A 20,043-nucleotide genomic window follows, 5' to 3' on the forward strand; every position below is an offset into this window, starting at 1 on the left:
TGGAGAGGGTTTCCAGGCCCTGGTACAGAGGGCCAGACCCCAGGCAGGGCCAAGCAGCGTTGAGGAGACGGCTAGGAGAGCAGGGCGACAGAGTCGGCAGGAAGTGTCAGGATCACTACAGATTACCGCAGGAGACAGCCGCCCAGAGGGCTTCTCCTGAGTCTTCTACTGAACAACAATCATCAATGTGTGCATAGGGGGAGTCCCTCAAGGCCAGCAAAGAACCACCAGAAAGGATTAGAAGGTGCAAGGCCCACCCAGAGTGGAAAGCCTCTGAGCTCACAGGCATCGGGAGCTTCCTTGGAAGGGCTGTCCTTAGCGGTGGGACGACGGTCTGAGACCAAGTGCTGCTGAGGTTCTCCCTCAGAAGCTCAAAGGTTGGGAAGACCCAAAGAATCCAACACTTTCCAAGTGAGTTAACTGCACTCCAGAACAATGCCCTAGCACGTATAAGAACACAAAACAAATCCAGCACTCAATGTTTGACATCTGATCAAAAGTTAACAGGCCTCCAAGGAGCAGGAGCACACGCCCCACAGCGATAACAACCAAAATTAAACGTGTGACAGAATAAGAACCATGGGTAGTAACAGTTACTATACTTTCCTTCCACCCATTTAAGAACTCAGAGGAAAGACTGAACAAAAGATTAAAAAAAAAATCCCCCAACCAAACTTCTAGAATTGAAAACTACAGTGTTGGAGCTAACTAGATTAACAGCAGATTATATGTTGCAGAAGAGAAAACTGTAAACTTGAATACACAGCACTAGAAACTACGTAAAATAAAACACAGAAAACCTGACAGGAAAAAACAGCATTAGCTGTCCACGCCGCAGCTTGGTCACTGAAGAAAAGACAGCAACACTGGGAGAGACAATGGCTGAAGTTTTCCACATTTGATGAAAACAGTAAATCCACAGATCCGTGAAGCTCAACAAGCCCCAACCACAAGAGACATGAAGAAAATGACACCAAATTACATAATCAAATTGCTTAAGACAAGTGATAAAGGGGAAGATCTTAAAAGCAGTCAGAAAAAGCACACATTATCTACAGCAGAACAAAGGTAAGGATGACAGCAGGATTCTTATCAAAAGTAATGCAAACCAGAAGATAGTGGAACATCTTTAAAGTACCTAAAAAAATGTGAACTGAGAATTCTATAGCCATGAAAGTATCTTTCAAAAATGAAAGTGAATATAAACCAGCGTATCAACAGGCTGAACAAGAAAAATCCTACCAATTTGTGGAGAAAAGCACTGACAAAACCTCTCACGTGTATATGAGAAAACCTCTCAGCAAAGTAGGACTAGAGGGGAGCTTCCTCAACTTGACAAAGAACAGCTACAGAATCTACAGCTCACATCACATTCACTGGGGACAGACTGAATGCTTTCCCCCTAAGATCGGGAACAAGACAAAGATACCCACACTCACCATTCGTATTCAACATAGTAATGAGGTTCTCACCAGTGCAATAAAGCAAGAAAAAGAAATAAAAGGCAGGCCTGCCCGGTGGCTCAGGTGGCTGGAGCGCCGTGCTCCTAACGCCGAGGTCGCCGGTTCGATTCCCACAGGGGCCAGTGAGCTGCGCCCTCTACAGCTAAGATTGTGAACAACGGCTCTCCCTGGAGCGGGGCTGCCAGGAGCAGCCGGAGGTCGGTGTGAGCTGCTGTGAGCGGCTGACCAATGACCGGCAACGGACTGCCTCAGCCGGGGGAGCGCAAGGCTCATAACACCAGCGTGGGCCAGGGAGCTGGGTCCTACACACTAGACTGAGAAACAACAGCCTGAACCAGAGTATGGGCTGGGGAGGAGGAAGAAAGGGGGAGAAAAAGGAATAAAAGGCAAATGTACTGACAAGGAAGAAGTAAAAACATCCCTATTTACACGGTTATCTACAGAGAAAATCCCAAGGAATCTACAACCAAAGTCCTAGAACTAACAAGTGAGATTGGCAAGGTGACAGGATAAAGGCTGACACACACACAACGGGTCACATCTCTGTGCACCAACAACAAACACACGGAAATCTAGATTACAGCCCAACGGCCTTCCTAATGGGTGCAGAGAACTGAATACTAAGGTATAAACCTAATAAAGCATGCACAGTATCTACAGGCTCACAAAAGTGCAGATGACAGAAATAAAAAAATCTTAATAAGAATTTAAAAAGACCTAAAAGACACACCATGTTTGTGGATTGATTGGAAGATTCAACATAATAAACATGTCAGTTCTCCCCAAATTGATCTACAGTTTCAACAGAATTCCTATAAACAGCCCAGCAAGCCTTCCTGTAGATGTACGCAGTTTATTCTAAATGTACATGGAAAGACACAGGACCTAGAACAGCTACCACAATTTTGGAAAAGATGGACACAGTGGGAGGAACACGAGAGGAGAGTTCCAGATTTCCAGCACAGCAGTGTGGACAGGGTGGACTGGCGGAAGGGCTGCGGCAGAGACCAAGGGATCGGAATGGAGGACCAGACAGAACCCCACCAATGTGTTCAAAAGCAGAAACGTGGCTCTCCAGCAGGCACAACTGGACATGCAAGGTGGGAAATGAAGGTAGACCTAAGTGTCACATCTCATAAAACAATGAAAACAAAATGGATCATGGCTTAAGTGTAAAACACAGAACTATAAAATATTTAGGAAAAACCATGGAAGGAACTCTTCAGGACTAGGGCTAGATAAAAACTTCTTAACCTTGACCCCCAAAGCACAACCTGTCAAAGGAAAAATGGACAAATTGGGCCTCACCAGTTTCTCTTTCCCAAACATCCTCTTAAGAGGAAGAAATATTTGCAAACCACACATCTGACAGAGAACTTCGAGAATATACAAAGAACTCTTGACTGTGAAAAAACAAGACAAAACAGTCCCATTAGAAAATGGGCAAAAGACAGGAGGAGGAAGCATTTCACCAAAGAGGATGAAAGGAGAGCAGACAACCTCATCAGAATGGTCAGCACCATTAGGCAGCGGGGGTGTGACTCCAGCCACTGCACCCCATCAGAGGCTAAAATAAAAGGTAACCACTCCTCCATTGTTAGCAGAAATGTAAAACGGTAGAGCAACTCAGGAAAATAGTTGACTATTTCAGAAAACGAAACATTCATTTGCTGTATGACCCAGCAATGCCTGCTTGGGTCATTATCCCAGACAAAAGGAAACTTGTTCGTCAGAACCCAAAATGCAAACTTATGTATAGCAATATTCACGGCAGCTTTATTTACAGTAGCCCAAAAACTGGGGGACCCCACCGATTCCTTCAGTGGGTGGACGGTAGGTTCCCATGGGGCACTACTGAGCCGTCAGCAGGGTTAGGCTGCGGGGCCCCCAACACCTGGGAGTCTTAAGAGAAACGCACTGCGGGAATGAAGCCCATCTCGGAGGCTGTGTGCCGCGGTTCCATTCATAAGGAACAATGAAACTGTAGGGAACAGATCGTGGCTGTGGGGGCTCCTCGTGATGGAACAGATGTGTCTCTGGATTTTGGTGGTAGTTCCATGAACCTACAATAGAACTACACACACACATGTGCACACGCGCCCACACGTGCATGTGGAGCTTGTAAAACCTGGGTAACACCGATACACCCTACCAATGTCCATTTCCTGTTTGGGGGAAATGTGGTGAAGGTCCACGGGGACTTCCTGCACATTTTGTTTGCAACTTCCTATGAATCTACAATTATTTTAAAACAAAAGGCAAAAAACACCCAGACAAGACAGAGGCTTTTCCATGCACACAGAAGCTGAAATAACTCACCACCACCAGACCCGCATTGCACCGGATGTTAAATAGAGTCGCGCAGGACGCCAGATGGAAATCTCGACCTGCGCACAGTGGGGCCACACAAGGAAGTATGACGTATTTTTAACGTGTTATCATTTAAATCTCTTAGAAGACACTTGCTCTTTAAAGCAAAGTCATGACCATGTGCTGTGGGGCTTGTAACACACTGGAAGGAAGATGTTTGACAGGCGGCCTGGAGGCGGCAGCAGAGGCGGAAGCGTGCCTGCCCTGGGCAGGGCCCGCTGTCACCTGTGATTTCCTGTCGCTGGAGGGCAGGCTCCAGATGTCACCTGTAGGCCCCAAGCGCCCACTAGTGACACAACGGAAACTGTAGCTAACAGGAGAAAAGGGAGATCACAACTAATACTCAATTTCGTTCCAAAGAAGACAGGAGAGGGGTGTGGGGGTAGATGGTCGAATAGAAAACAAATCACAAGACGGTGGATTCAAACCCAACCACACCAGAAATTCCATGAAATGTGATGGTCTGAGACACCCTGGTAAAGAAAGAGGCAGAGATGCCGCACTTGTAAAAAGCAAGCAGACCATACACCGACAAGACACCCAATTTCTATGTGGAGTCACGGCAGAGCTGAAGTTAGAGACTGAACAAATGCGTCCAGCGGATAGCTCACAGAGGTTAGTATCAGACGGGGTGGACTTCAGAGCAAAGGGCATTACAGGGTAAAGAAGGCGATTTCCTCATCAAGGGGCCCATTAATTTGGAGCATGTAGGAGTTCTCGATGACTAAACACATAACGGCTTCAAAATACATGAGGCAAAAGTGATGGAGTAAGCGGAGTGTGGTCTCCCCAGCGCAGCCGGCAGCACCCGGCCCTCCCCGTCACAGTGGCCACCCGCCTCCACCAGCCTGCTCAGCTGGCTGTTCACTTTCCTTGCGAGGAGGTCTCCGCTACTGCACACAAGCTTCTAGAACGCGCCTGGCACAAGGTGCGCCCAGGAAGTGCACGGAGGTTTGCTGACTCCACTGTATGGACCTCAATTTCTACACAGGTGGAAATGGAGGCTGGGAGACGGGGAGGGAGAAACTGCCCCGCAGCCAAGCAGGCACCCGCATCCAAGAGGAGGGCTGAGACTGGGCTGGGCCCGGCGCTCCCAAGGGGCTGCTGTCCACACTGGTCATTCTGGTGACATCAGCGCCCAGAGGCTGGTGAGGGATATGGCCTCGTGGGTCTCAGCTACTGTTTTCAGGGCAGTCCTGGCACCTTTCCTCCCTCAGAGGCTCCGAGCTCCCTCTGTCTCCCCAAAAGCCAGCTTTCAGGAAAACACAGGCATTCCCCTCACAGCAGGGCAGGCAGCCAAGGCCTAAGGGTCCTCGTGGTCATTTTCCTGCTCTGCAGCCCAGGGCATTCACTTTCAAATGCTGGGCAAGGTCACACCCCAGGAATGGGTCTGTGAGTCATTCTTAGCTGGGACCTAGGACTTCATGCAGCACTAAGCTGGGCTCAGGGCCGTGCTGTGCCTCAGGCAGGTCCTGCTTCTAACCTGGGCCTGCAGAGTGAGCAGAGATGCTTCCAGGAGGGAAAGACAACACTCGGCTCAGTGTGTGTGGGAGCACATCTGGAAAACGCAGCATTCCAGAGTGTCTAGCGGAGCAGTAGGGTGACAAGGAAGTGGGGACAGTCCCCATGCCAGGTCAGGCTCCAGAATAGGCCAGGCCAGAAGAGACTGAGGACAGGACAGCTGGACCCAGATACAGTCTCATTAGCATTTCCCTCCTTCTTTTTGGAGAAGGGAGGAGACGACCAGGGAGCTGCAGCCCCTCCTACAGCACTATGGGGGGAGGGGGGCAGGGAACTCGCTGTGCAGAAGTGGCACCACCATTGGGAAACCTGTCTTCCCACACAGGCTGGTCAAGTAAACCTGGCCACCGTCTGAGACTGCAGTGTGACTGCGGCTTCATTTGTAGAAGGGCCAGAGGCCGCAGTCTGCACCCTGAGCAGGGAGCTGTGGACACACGCATCCTGACCTGAGACTAAGAAGTCTGGCTTTCACCCAGTGCCTGCCTGTCACGCATCTACAACAAGGCTCTTTCCTCTGCTACTTGCATTTGTACGTGTGAAGCCAAAGTGTGCCACCTGGGCTCTGTGGCAGCACAGGAGTGAGGCAGGTCCTGGGGTCGAGGCCAGCATCCTGGCAGCAGCCCAGGGCAGGTGCCCCAGCAGGAGCAGGGGGGCGGCCGGCGGTGGGGCGGTGGGGTGGGGGAGGGGGCTTCTGTTTGGGCGAAAGTGAACATGTAGTCATCTCGTAGCTAACTTAATTTTTTTTGGCATAAAGGATTATAATATGATGTACTTCACATATGTGGTTCCAAATTAGGTTAGTGATCCAGTGTCTGTCTTGGGGGAAACTAATTTAAAGACTGAGCCGGGAAAACAGTTCTTCAAAAAGTAAAACACGTAATGGCTGTATCTCCCAGCAACTTCCACCTCAGATGTCACAAAGACTTGTACACAAGTGTTCACAGTAGCCCCAGTCACGAGAGCCGAGAGGGGACACAACGCAGAAGTGGACAAACTGGCCGATAACAGGAGGGGCTGAGCCGTAAGAAGGACTGAAATTCTGAGACATGCTGTCCAGTGGACGAACCTTGAAATCACGGTGCTCAGTGAAAGGAGCCAGTCACAAAGGCCACGTGTTGTAGGATTCCATGCGCACAAAACATGCAGAACAGACAAATCCGCAGACACACAATTAACAGTGGTCAGCAGGGGCGGGGGAGGGGCAGCGGGAGGCACTGCTAACCGTACAGGGTTTCCTTTCGGGGAATGTAAACAGTTTGGAACAAGATAGAGGCGGTGGTTACCCAACACTGTGAATGTCCTAAATGGACTGAATTGTCCACTTGAAAGTGGTTACTTTCATCTTCTGTGAGTTTTACCTCAATTCTAAAACAACCTGAGCAAGGACTCCTCTTCCACAGAGGAGTGTAATCTCAGCTTCAGCCTCTCTCCTCTTTCTTCCTGCAATATCTCCTCTCCAAACACACCAACCAAATGTATTTATTCTAACACGGAACTCACTTCTACAGAAATACTGGATTAGAGCTGCACAGACCCGTCTTTGTGACATCGTTGGCTGGGACACTGCAGGGAATGTCACAGGATTAGCAGAAGCAGCTGCTTATTATGGGGTACCTCCTGGAAGCAGGGTGGGGGCTGGGCGAAGTTGTCCAGCCAGCTGGGGACTTCAATGGCTCAGAAGAGACCCCCTTGAGATGGAGACGGATGCTGAGACTTTTGCTGAGTCCGCACTTGGTTACAAGGGAAAAGCTGGTGTTTATCAGAACGTTTTCATATCCCAAGTCTGTGACTTGTGAAAGGCTGGGATCAGGGGCACCAAGCAGTGAGGGTGGACTGGGATCAGCAGCTCAGACTTTCCCGGGCTCCCTGCTCAGTCTCAGGCAGTTCTGGGGGACAGACCTGTCCGCCAGGTTTCTGCGTGATCACAGGCCATGAGAGGCAAGTGACCCCAACGCTCCAGACATCTTTCTCGGCTTCCTGCCCACCCCCGCCCCCCAACGCAGTCTTAGTTCTGGTCCACATATGTGAGGGCAAACGCATTACCTCATTAGCAGAGCAGCTGGTAATTTGGGGGTACCTCCTGGAAGCAGGGGTGGGAGGCTGTGCAAAGTTGCTAGAAACACATTGCCGGAAACAAGCTCATGGTGTATTTCCTTATTACTCAAAGTCAACCTACAAAAAACAAAAACGAAGTAAACAGGGATATTCACAGAAGCCCAAACTCTTGCAGAAACCACCTACCATTTTGTAATTTATGTTTTATTTCTGGAGTATAAAATTGTATTGGGAATGGGGAAGTGGGTTTATAAAAAAGTCCAGTGTGTTCTTCAGTGACAAGCTTCGTTCTCCCAGCCCCGCCAGCCTGCTCTCAGGAGGGGCGGTGGGGGCTCCAGTCCCTCTGTGTGGGGGACTGTTTGGGGCCCAGCATTCCAAGTCTGTGACAGGCCCAAATGGGGACATCGCTGGGTCCTTTCTTCCACAGCCACCACCACACCGTCCCCTTTGTCCCCTTCATCCCCCTGGGGCTCCTTGTACCTGTGGTGGGATGGACGCTTGCTGGCTTAGGGGATCGGGTCTCCCTAGCACCAGACCACCGTCTGTAAACCGCTTAGCAAATAGGAGTGCTTGCATTTTAAGGGTCCCGAAGGAAAATATTGTTCCTGACAATTCACAATGATAATTACTGAAGTTCCAGGCTTCATACCTGACTCATGAATGACTAGATAACATTTTCCCACCTGAGCTGAAGTGGAAGGTTTGGGGCGGGGAGCAGTTTTCGGGAGCAGGCAGACCGAGATGGGGGGCAGCAGAGATGAGTTTATCCGTCACATCATCTCGCTAAACCGATGGTCAGATTGCGAGTATGAGTGTGGCAGAAGCCGTTTGGCTCGGTCTCCACACAGCCTGGATGAGCTCTGGAGAGCTCGTCTTTCTGTGCGAGCGCTGCCTCCTCACCCTCACGTTCTGGTCACAGCAGCTGGGACTCCATCCTGTCCACTCCCACGGCAGGTAACGTACAAGGAGGAGCGAGAAGAGCCCTCTGGCAAGACGTACCTTCCGGCTTACTGATCGTCTCAGCGCAGCTTTGCCCTCTGAGTGCTTGTCACAGCCGTGTGAGTCCCTGGAGCAGGACACACGCTGGGCAACGCAGCAAGATCCCCACACGTAAGGAATCACCCACAGACGCAGATTGTCCAGCAAAACATATCGCTTTATTGGGTCTGTTTTCTAACTACAAAGCTGACACAAACATCAAACGCTTCCTTTCCGTATGACTGTCTACCAAGAATGTTCCATGCAACGCTACGATGCTAGACGCTAAGGCCTGGGCTGACAGGCAGGAGTGACACCTGCGAGGAGCAGGTCACATACACACGGGGCCGTATCTTCAGTTCTTCACAGTTATGTGCAAATGTTACAAATATGGCTTTCGGACTTTTGTTTCTTTCTGTGAATTAAAAAAATAAGACATAATCGTACAGGAGAACATTTTAAAAATAGTTCTTTCTGTGGGAGAGCTCTCCCCCCACCATCACTTCATGTTTAATGACTTATAAGTTACAACCTGCCCCCGTGGGTTCCATGATGGGGAACCTGTGACTTCCTAAGGCACAATTATTAGGTTAAACATGTTTTAATTAATCCATGCTTTTTTGGTTATGTGAAATGACAGATCATTACTAGTAATAATGTGTAATAAGCCGTTCATTGTACAAAATGCTGTAAAGCTTACGCTAACCTATCCTTTAATAGTAACGCACCTGAAACCTACCATAGTCGCTGCTATTGAAACAGTGTTTTTGGTAATCGGGTTCTTAGATGAAGCAGAGTTATAAGGCTTCTGTGAAATAATAATCTTATAGCTGAACAAATATATTACACTCCCTTTGCAACGTTATTTACAGCTCCTTTCCAAGTTCGCCATTTGGTGACACAGGGTGTTCTGAGCGTACCCCCCCTGGCTGGGAAAGTGCTCTGTGAACTGCATAGCCTGCGGGGGGTGCCGGACCCCAGTGGAAGTAGCTGAGAAGCCAGGTGTGGAGTCAATGATGTCCCCAAATGCATCCGGGTTATTGCTGGTGCAGAAGCCTTTGCTGGACGAAGACTGTCACCACCTGTTGCTTATTATTTCTACACAAATACATGCCTATGAATGTGCACACATGCAAACGCGAGGCCTGCCCTGTGAGGGACGGGCCCCTTTCCTTGTCCAATACCCTACTTGTGCTGTGTTCAAAGCCAGATTAAAAACAAAACCCTAGCATGCTACAATTAACAATCCTATGGTTTTAGTAACACAGGGGAGGGAAGGGTAATACGGAAGAGCTGAGATGACAATTGGAATATTTCTAAAATGTACTGAATAAGGCAACAAAATTGTATATTACAGCCCAGGAAAGTTGAAAAAAAGTAGGAACTTTGTTAGGGTTTTCTCACAACGCCTAGCTTACCAGTATTCTCTTAATTTATACAAAGGATAAAGCCTCATGATGAAATGTTTTTATAGCTTTTCTCCTACAAATACTCTACTGCTAGCTTAATTGTACGATGCCCTGATGCTGTGGTCGGGTTTAAATAAGGCACGTCCAGTCCTGAAATCCAGGGGTGCCCAAGGGGACGGTGGGGTCAGGCTGGCAGAGGGGTCACTCCCACGTGGGTGCCAGCAGTCTGTCTCCTCCACTCGCCCCACCCCACCCCCTTTATTTTCTTCTGGAGATGACTTTTCCTTCAGCAGATGGAGTGGTCTTTCCTTCCTTCCTTCCTTCATTCCTTTGTGCTAAAGAGCTCCATCTTTTAAGAATAACAGATCTTCAGTAAGTTGGAACTTCTGAGTGGTACCAGGTGTGTGTTCAGTTGACTTAGTCAGAGTCTGTATGCTGACCTCCACTGTCACCCGCAAGTTGACACCGTGCAGCTTCTGAGTAAGCTCCGGTGTGGCCAGCTACGAGTGGACGTTGGTGCTGGAGAGGTCGTTTCGTATGATTTCATTTACTGCAAGAAAACAAAAACAGGGAAAGCGTTACGGAGACACTACTGCAAAGAGATGTATGAAAAGAACCAGAACCCCGTCAGCCATGCTTTCAGGACGGCCTGCAAAAGGATTGTGCTGGGGTAAAGGCTTCTTCCCGCCTCCCGCCATATCCTCGTGTCCCGAGCCAGCGCGCAGCCATCCAGAACTTGCAGTAGCTGCTCTAGGCCAGAAACACGGCTGGGAATCGGCTTCTGACACCCACAGAGCGCCAGGTGCACGCCCCGGGGTCCTGCATGCATCTTCTCCAGGCAGGAGACACGGCCAGGGGCGGGGTGGGAGGGGAGGTCATCGGCGTACAGAACCACCCAGTGGCACCCACAGTGCAAACAGCTTTGGGGAGTCCTCACTCAGTGACCAGCCCTGGCCTCATCATCATGTTGGATGGGGGCGATCACTGGGCGGTCCGAGCCCCCTCGGGGGGGTTCTTCCTTCATCTCTGTTTCCTTGTCCACAGCCACTATCAGCCTGTGATTTTTGGCAGCCAGAGAGGAAATGAGCAAAGGCCATTGTGACCGAGCTGCACAACACCCCCCTCCTCCACCCCCCGATGGGTACCCAGATAGGGGAAATGTCACCAGGGAGGCTGTCACCACGGTCACTTTCCTAACAGAATCTGGAGGTTGGGAACATGCGCTCACGTCATGGAACTGCCCGGGTTTCCCTTGGCTGCCCAGATAAACTCCATGTGTTTCTGCAAAGGCCCCGGCCTGTCCGAGGGTGGCTTCCTGAGCAATTAGTTGGCGCACAATTCATCACCCCCACTCCCTTCCCTAAATTCCCTTTCAACATACCCCCACGATTTTTCAGAATAACAATAATAAAACACAGTTGGGGGAACCAGGAATTGTGTCATGGGAACTGATAATGGAACGCCCTGGCAAGAGTTTAGTCAGGAGCCGGGAGAGTAAACCCCAACCCCTGGCGCTTCCCAAAGCGCTGCCTGGCCCTGGGCCCAGGGCAATGGCGTCCACCCTCTGCCTGATCCCACCTGCTGCCTGGGCGAGGCAGGTTCCAGCCAGCCTGCCTGCAGAGGACCCATATGCACATTGCCTGACACATGTGACGTAGGGCTACTTGATAGGCAGCCACGTGTCTCTGAAGATGGCAGAGTGGCTGAGAAACACTGGGGCACAGGGACTCGACCTCACCTAGCAACTCTCCACAGCCACCAAGGGGGCTATCGGGAGGTGCAGGGCTCAGTCTGGCTTGCAGGATGGCACCTGTCCCCTAGTGTGCCAGGCGGTTCTGTAGGCAGCTTTCCTAGGTTCTCCTGGGTACCGCTGAAAGCGGGAAGGCTCTCCTGTCTGTGTGGAGCACAGGTCGCTGTCCCCACCGGCCCCATGCTTTCACCGTCATTCTACCTTGCGTCTGCCCCAGGGACTCCAAGGCCTCCCACCATGCTCTGCTTCCTGGCAGCAGACAGGTGCAGGACATGAGAGGCAATGTCACCCTTCTTCCCATTCCACTGTTTACACACTTTCTTTCTTAAGAGGCACGTGTCTAATTTACATTCTGCAGAACACTGCCACATTAAAGAACACTTGGACAAAGAAAAATCACAAATTCTGAGTTTCTTCAGGGTATTGTCTTGGTAAGGAAAAAGCTTGCTGCAGAGAGGGTGGCTGACACCAAGCAAAGCATGTGGACACATAGAAAGACAGAGCTTGTGTGAAGAAAGCCTGGGTCCCTGGTGAGGTGACAGACACGTCGGAACAGCACCGACACTGCAGAGCACTGTGCCATTTACGTTTCACTCACATCAGTCACCATCTCATTCATTCTTAGAACGGATGGTGGGACGTGGGCACAGCGGGTCTTTCTTTGCCTTGTAATGTCTGAGCTATGGGGCAGCAGGGGCTGTTAAGAAGGTTAAACCAGGGTGCAAAATCAGCCATGTTGCCACCAAAGCAGAGGAGAGTTCTAGATAGGGACAGTTACGAACAGAATCCTACCTGAAGTGATGAAACCTTCAGTTATACTACACTAAGGCATGGGTTTTACTTCTCATTCTATTATAGAGAACAACTGAAGTCCCAGACTAGAAATCTGATCCTAGTAAGATCAGAGACTGGGTGATTGAAGAGTTTGAGAGGGAATAATGACGAAGAGTAAGAGGGAGGCCTGACAGGTAATGTAATGGAAGAGGGAGGTCTGAGGGGGAGTAATGATGGGGACTGAGTGGAGGCCTGAGGGTTTACATGATGGGCAGCGGTTGGGAGAGGCATTAAGCAAAGCAGCTGAGAATCTTCCAGTTCCTCAAGGTTATACAGACCACAGGAAAATAACATCTGTTTGACCAAGATAAAAGGGGAAGAAACTTCAGAAGTGGGCTTCCCCTGCTGCCTACAGGGGCACCTGAACCCTGCGGGAGTGCCTGCAGTGGGTGGGAGTGGGGAAATCACTCAGTGTGTCCTGAGTAATCCAGGGCCATGAGGTCCCACCACGTGGCTCCTTTGCAACTGGTGCCCAACTCTGCTTTCTGACCCCATCGGGGCTGCTGGGCCAGGAGAGCTGGAAGGGGCCACTGAGTGAGCTAAACCCCAGTCCATCATCGTGGTCTGGGATTTCTGATGAACAACTGGCCTTGCTTCTCTTCCAACAATGTGTAGACTAGAACTGCGGGGCCATCAGATTACACTAAGGTCCAAGCCCGGCAACGTCAAGGTGGGGTCACGACGTTTCAGAAATCTTGAGAACTCACTCAAGAACCATCACACATGCACAAACATCCTCTGGCATCTTCCCTAAGTGCTGTGGGATTGAGTGGGTCGGACGGCAGCTGACAGAAAGCCAAGATGTACAACACACAATGCAGAGTGCACAACGTCCCACACACCTGTTTCCACGACTCAGGCTGGACAGCCATAATGCTACACTCTCTTCCATAAACGTAGTCTGTGCTGCAGTCCAGTAATGAAAGCAAAGATTGTTCCCATTTCACAGATGGATGAACACATCACGGAAGGGCTGACTAAGGTCAAGTATTTCTTTAATGGCTTGGCTGAGAGCGAAAGCATCGCACCCTCCTGCCCTGCTCCTCTCCTCGCCACGACTTCCTATCTGTCTTCCATGAGGTCATGGTTCCGGGTCCGTACCAGTCCACAGCCAGTGTGTGTGTGTGTGGGGGGGCTACACGGGTTATTTTGGGGATGGCTTTCTCTCTTTGATACGGTCATGTCGATGACACCTACGCTTTCCCACAATAACTTCTCTGTGCAGATAGTTTCCATTTCTTATTCAGCTTTTCCACCGACACCAAGGTTTTTCTCTTTATAGAAGTATTTTGAACTGCAGGTAACATGTGACCCTCCCGGCTCGTCAGAGACCTGAAAGAGGAACCTTTGCTTTGCTTCACGTCAGATGTCCCTGTAACAGGATGTGGTGGGCTGTTATACCGCAATTTAATTTAATAAGAAGGGTTTTTTCCCTTATATTTAATTTTTCTCTAAAATGCTCCTAAGGTGGAAACTATTGTTTTTTTCTAAAACTCATGTGGCAATTTGAACTCCTGCTCTAATCTGGGACGTGTATCTCATACACACCCCCAAATCCACCTCTATCTACATGTCTGGAATTGAGTGAAAGGGAAATTAGCATTTTTTAAAATACAAAAACTAAAATGTAGCATTTTTTAAAATACAAAAACTAAAATGTACAAAGAACAGGCATAGCTTTCCCGCTGTGCTTACCTCACCTGTAAATATTAACTATATTCTTCCTAACTCAACAGGAAGCTCTCTCGGCTATTCATAAATCGCTGTGCAAATTGAGGTGAAGCATGCTGTTTAAAGTAACATGTTTGGCCTTTCAGATGATGAGCTACTTCTTTGGATCCCTATTTTGAAGACCTGACATTAAAGCCTCGGCCTCCCGCCCCCCTCCTGGGTTCCCTCAGGGGCTGTGTGTGACTGTTTAGGACAGCGCCACCCAGAAAGGCCTTGGGGTCTCAATACTGTGTCACACAGTCGCCCTCTCAGGGCCGGCTTGCAGGCAAAGTCCCGCATTTCTGCGGACACCTAAGGATGTGAGCTCCAGTCCTAAGGGATGGCCGAGCCCCTTATTCTCCCAATGCCCATGCGACCCGCCTGGCGTCTCGGCACTTTCACAGATGGACTTTGCCTCCTGGCGCTGGCCCTGTGAGGAAGGAAAGGCAGGTATCGTCATCCTGATGGTGGAACATGGCGAGGCCTTGGAAGGCTCAGGCAGTGGAAATGCGGGCCTTGGCCCTATGGCGGACAGGTGAGGCCCACAGCACCTCAGCCACCACCTGTGAACTTCCAGATTGCGCCTGCTAGCTGCGCCGGCAGATCCAAGGGACTCGTGCCTTGTTGTGTTCTCGAGCTTACTAGGACGGCCGTGAGGGACCCAGATGCTGAGCTGGGGTCCCCTGGCTGGTGCTGTGATGGTGGGCGGGCGGCCGCAGGCCTTCCGGGCTCATTCCACCACCACTGTCCCTTAGTCTGTTCTCACCGGCACCCCTGCTCAGCACTCAGACGTGGGGTCTCCAAGGTGAGGAAGGCTGAGGGGCATAGCTAGTGCTTCCTTTTCTGACGCAGCTTCTCTCAAAAAACACTAAATATCACACACCCACCTGCCTCCACCACGCACACAAAGTATTCTGTTGGAGCTAAAAAACATTTTTTTAGTCATTCTCCTGCACTAGCTTTTATGTGCTTTATCTTTTGTTAAAAAGAAAAAGAAGGAAGCGACCAAAGGCACCTCACAGGGTCTGTGCTGTCACCTATTTTCCGCTGCACTGTAAGAACGTACACAACGTGTCAGCATTTCCTTTGCTCTGAAACAAACAGCCAAGTGACCGACCTCCTCACAGATCCTTGTGTGGACATCGGTGCCCAGAGACCGCTGACATGCTACCAGAACCTTCATTCAGAAATATCAGCAGCTTGGCTCCCAACTCACACTGTTTCACATGAAACAGGCCTGACGCGGGTCAGGTGGATTTCCACCAGTGTTGGCTCGTTTTTCAGAGTCAACCCCTGACTGGCAGCCGCCTTCCGAGCAGGCCTCTCCGGGCTTGTTGGGATCGCACTACACTCGGCCTCCCGGCAGCTGGCAGCATCTGGATAGGGTTCTGCCAGTGCCATTTATCTCACCAGTTCCGAGGCTTTATTACCCACTCTCTGCCCCGCTTCCTACTCTAGGTGAAGAAGTGAGCATGCATGTGACTTGAATGAAGTGATAACAGTATCGCCTTAAACTACAAGAGGAAAGAACGGCCATGGAGGAAACGCAGTGTCCTGACATTTGTGGGTGTGGCCCGTGGGTCCTCAGGAGCGAAAGATGCTATGTGATCAGAGTCCAAATATAGATAAACCCCGAGGAAAAGCAACCCCTAAAAAGTGACCAAGTACAAAGGGAACACCCAGGCGGTATTTGTCCTTGAAGATGGCCCGACCTTCTCTTGTCCGGGGGTGCCTGGGCCATGTGACGCTGTCTCCAGTGGCGGTGATCCAACTTCGAGAGCAAGCACTTCCAAGGACCTTGGGGCCTTTAGAAGACCTGGCATGAGCTCTATGCGTCCTGAGCTTGTGCTGTCAGAATGGGCTGCCTGCATGGTGGGGGCCGTGGGGTCTCAGCTTTGCAAACAGGAGGCCTGGCTAAGGTCCTTTCTGCTCTATGAATCGGGATTTCTTCGGTCATTGCACACGGAGAAACAGGTGAGAGTTCTGTGTGCCAGGAAATACAAAGCGCAGGTCCCTCGTGGCCTCTTTCCCAGCTCTCTGGGATGGGAGTCTTGTTCGTATTTTGAAGACAGGACCAGAGAGGGTAGGAGATAGCCAGTCTTCCCACAGCAGGTAGTCAGGAGTGGGAGGGGCCTCCTGTTGGTGGAATTCCAGGAATGTGGGCAGAGGAGGGGGCAGCAGGCTCCACCCTCACACAGCACAAAGGCCTCCAGCTTGTTTTCTAAGTGGCACAAATGCTCCAATGCCCCGTCAGAGGCTCTAACCATCTGCTTTGATGAAAGATAGATGTGAGCACGTACTAGCACTTTCTGGTGAACTTTCAGTTTACTGATTGTCAAAAAAAAAAGAAAATTATCGTGCAAGTGAGTGAAAGTCACAGTGATCTGAAGTTAATGCAGTCTGAGTTCAACCACAAGACACATATTCTCGCAAAGACACAAATGGTGAACAAGATGGGGTTCACACTGCCACACTTCCGGTTTCCATATTTCTTACATGCACATGCACCCCTTTCATTGTCAGAACAGTGTAGGTTTTAGGTTAATGCAAACAGGAGCTGTGTCTTCGTTTCTGTCACAGAATCAACAGCACGGTTGGTCCCTCCTTGGCCGCATCTGTGAGTGGCAACCAGGCAAAACCAGGGCCCTACACCCAGCCCTGCGGTGTTGGGAACCCACCTGAGTTGCGGGCCCTGCGTGTGAGCTCTGGAAAAGGGAGAGCTAGGAGAAGCAGGTGTTTGCACAGACAAGGCTCCTCGTTCCTTAGGAATGGGAGTTGGGCTTAGAGAATAAGAAATCCAGTTCAGCAATGTTAACCCAGCCACAGTGTTTAATTCTCACTTTTTTAAAAAAAGGTGAAGAAGGATAAGGACCATACTTTGCGAAATGTATTTGTTGCTCTAGATACAGATTAGCTTAACTACATAAAATATTTTTTAAAGCACGTTCCTCATTTTCAATAGTGATATTAGTTCCAATAAGGAAACCAACTGTACTAGGAAGTTTAAAAAATCAAGAGTGTTTATTATATCTACTGCTACTTAGCAAGCTAACAACTTGCTAAGTGCCCAGAAGGGTCACTGTCATTTTTCCTGTTCTTGGTGTTATAACAGGCTAAAATGTTGCTTTTCATGAAAAGAACTTTTCTTTAAAGCCATCATTGCCCCTTAAACAAAAGCCACGTAGGAAACAAGGATGTGCTTAATCACCCCACTGTGGGGTCCACGCAGGCGTGAGCCTCCTCCCCCCCCAGGCCGGTTCCTACGGTAACAACCCATATGGCATTTACTCCACCAAAGCTCACAATCAAATCAAACACTGCACATAAGTAAACTGAAAGCACAAAAGCAACTGTTACTTCTTACTCCATTTTCCTCCAAGGGTCAGAAAAATGCTAATCTTTGCAGGGGACGAGACACCAAAAAGATTTTTATTTTTAAGGGAAAGCCAAAATAGCTTTCTGAAGAGTTAAACAAAACAGGAAGGACATTCTTTTCCATTCCTATAACTAGAAGATAATTTTGAAAAGCATCCAGTAACTTTCCCAGAAAGTACACTTTAGCTAAAGTTAGGACTGTAACCTAGGAGCATATCATTTAGGTGGACACGAGTAAACCAGAAATATCTCAGGCCGCTGTGTCCTGGAAGCAACAGCTCCTAGGAAGTGTTCAGACGGCTTGCTGTCTCACACTTTACAGCACCTGCCGATTCCTGGACAAGGAAGCCACTTGCTGGCGCTTCACAGCCCACCGAGCGGACAGATTTTCATTGCTGTGACTTTCCCTGCAAGGGGATGTGGGAGCCACGCTCCCCACATGTGTGGTTTCAGTGGGTTCTGAATGCGCAGCACTCCGTTTTCCACTGGCCGTGTACAATAGACATGCTGGTGCTTAGTAAGGAATTACAGTACCTGGAAAGAGCATGACTGAAGCCATGATTTAGAGATGAGAAAGTAGGACGCAGAGAACACGCTTTTGCCCCGCCGTGAGGGCTTATCTGGTCCTGCTAGGACAGGACCTCGGTGGGGCCTGAGGAAAGTCAAGTGCTGTCTCTCTTGTGGGTTTTTAAATTTCTTGAGACAAGGCGACCTCTTAGAAAGTCTGCCATAAATACTCACTCCTTCGCAGGAGGGCACTGGGCCAGTGCCCTCCTACGGACCTGCTGTGCCCACAGCGGCTCCGGGCCTCTGTGAGACTGGGGGGTAGAACCAGGGTCTTCGCCAGGAGACCATCACAGCCACTGCCATTCGGAAAGTGCAGAGTTGCAACATCACTCAACTCCTGTTTTACTTTCGGATTTTTTTCAAAGATGCTTTGTGAAGCAGTGGAAAATAATACAGTTTCTCAAGTTTCATTAAAAAGTAAGTTCTCGTGTTACCTCTGGTGTCCGGGTCCTATTTCAGCCTTCACTTATTTTTATCTTTTTAACCCTAATCAGCCACTGCCACGGGGCCTGCTATTTTTGGAAGGAGAGAATGGGACAGCGGTGGGATTGACTGACAACAAGTCACGGTTTTAATAAAACATGACCCTTCCAATTGGATGTGGGGCTGGCTGATGGACACTGTTGTTACGTGGCACTGCCAGCCATTAAAACAGAATAATTTTCCTACCTTCGTTATTTAGCCTGAATCTCCAAATAATGCAAACGCCCCGTGTGGAAATTCCAGGACCCGTGGGGACCGGCAGCCACGTGACCGGGAGGGTCCACTGGCTCATCCTCCTTGCCTCCTGTTCCTGGATGGCAGGGCGCGCTTTCCACACCACCTGCCCCGGCTCTATCTGTGCCAAACCCTCACTCACTGGGGTCATTAAACTCCAACAAGCACTTGTCCAGGGCTTTCTTTGTGACACTAGAAAACACATTCCCCCCCAATTCCTATTTGAACAGAGGTAACAGAATTGAAAATAATAACAATTTCACAAGCTCCTTTTCATTAAAATAAATAAACAAATGGGCCCAGAGAGTGGCTGCTGCGGGTTTGCTCAGGTTCGCCTCCCCCAGTCACTCTGCTGTGGAAATGCCCAATTCTCTCTCTGGCTGTGTGTGCATGAGACTAGGGGACTCAAAGTCAGAGGAATGAACAAAGCGGGGCAAAATGGGCCTTCTTTGTGGGGCAACAGAGGAGACGGTCCAAGTCTGGGGTGTGAGATGGCCAAAATGGCCCATCAGCCTGAAGCCAGCCTCGGCACTGACCAGGCCGCAGCCTGGCCCCCTGGGAACCACCCACCAGCTGCCAGGTGTTGGTCAGAAGATCCTGCTCGTCGAGGAAGCACAGGAGACGGCTCAAGCCCACCGTTCCTGGGTTCACGGGAAGTGAAACCATACTTTGTAGTCGTTAAACGTGGCTTAGAACAAAATCCTCACTTTACCAAAGAATTACCAGTCATTTTGTTAGGGGTGGTCATCGCACTGTGATCACGGAAGAAAGAGACCGCTTAGGACACGTATGCACACAGGGACACAAGGGACGCAGGATGTCACAGCAGCAACAGCTAAAGCTCAGGCCCCACGTCCGGCCTGCTCTCCGGGCACCCACTGGGAGGGGCGCGGCGGGGATGCCGGGGGCCCACACGCTATGCGGGCCGTGCGGGACCTGGCCCCACGCCACCCCCGTGAGCACACGGGGCCGGCCCCTGTTCCTTCAGCCTCTGGGAACCCGCGGTCGTGTCGCCTGGACTTGGGAAGGACGCAGGTTCTTGGGCCCCACCAGAACCACTGAATGGGAACCTTTTACAAGATCCCAGGACTCCACTCGTCCCCACATGAATGTCTGAGATGCCGGGCGCGGGCGGGAGGGCCCAGGAGATGCAGAGAAGAGAATTTTGGTGCCTCAGGAGAAATCTGCCCTTAAAGATCCTGCTCTAGGGCGGGTCTCCCTCAAAACATCCCAAACCTTTAAGAAGAAATTCTGTGCTAGGTGTTTAAAAACTGAAAAATAACACTACAAGTGA

At 50.1% G+C, this 20,043-nt stretch overlaps 1 protein-coding gene across 4 annotated transcripts in view; it reads right to left on the bottom strand.

Annotated features, from left to right (window-relative positions):
- Window positions 1–8,546: 8,546 nt before the first annotated feature.
- NFATC1 (nuclear factor of activated T cells 1) overlaps window positions 8,547–20,043 on the bottom strand; it is a 106,255-nt gene continuing 94,758 nt past the window's right edge. For all 4 annotated transcript variants that reach the window (XM_081078640.1, XM_081078642.1, XM_081078641.1 and 1 more), the window contains exon 10: window positions 8,547–10,346. In XM_081078640.1, coding sequence (XP_080934766.1) covers window positions 10,297–10,346 — 50 coding nt within the window. In that variant the 3' untranslated portion in view covers window positions 8,547–10,296. The remainder of the gene's footprint in view (window positions 10,347–20,043) is intronic.

Source organism: Rhinolophus hipposideros, assembly GCF_964194185.1.
Source record: "Rhinolophus hipposideros genome assembly, chromosome: 17".
In the NCBI taxonomy this organism is placed as follows: Eukaryota; Metazoa; Chordata; class Mammalia; order Chiroptera; family Rhinolophidae; genus Rhinolophus; species Rhinolophus hipposideros.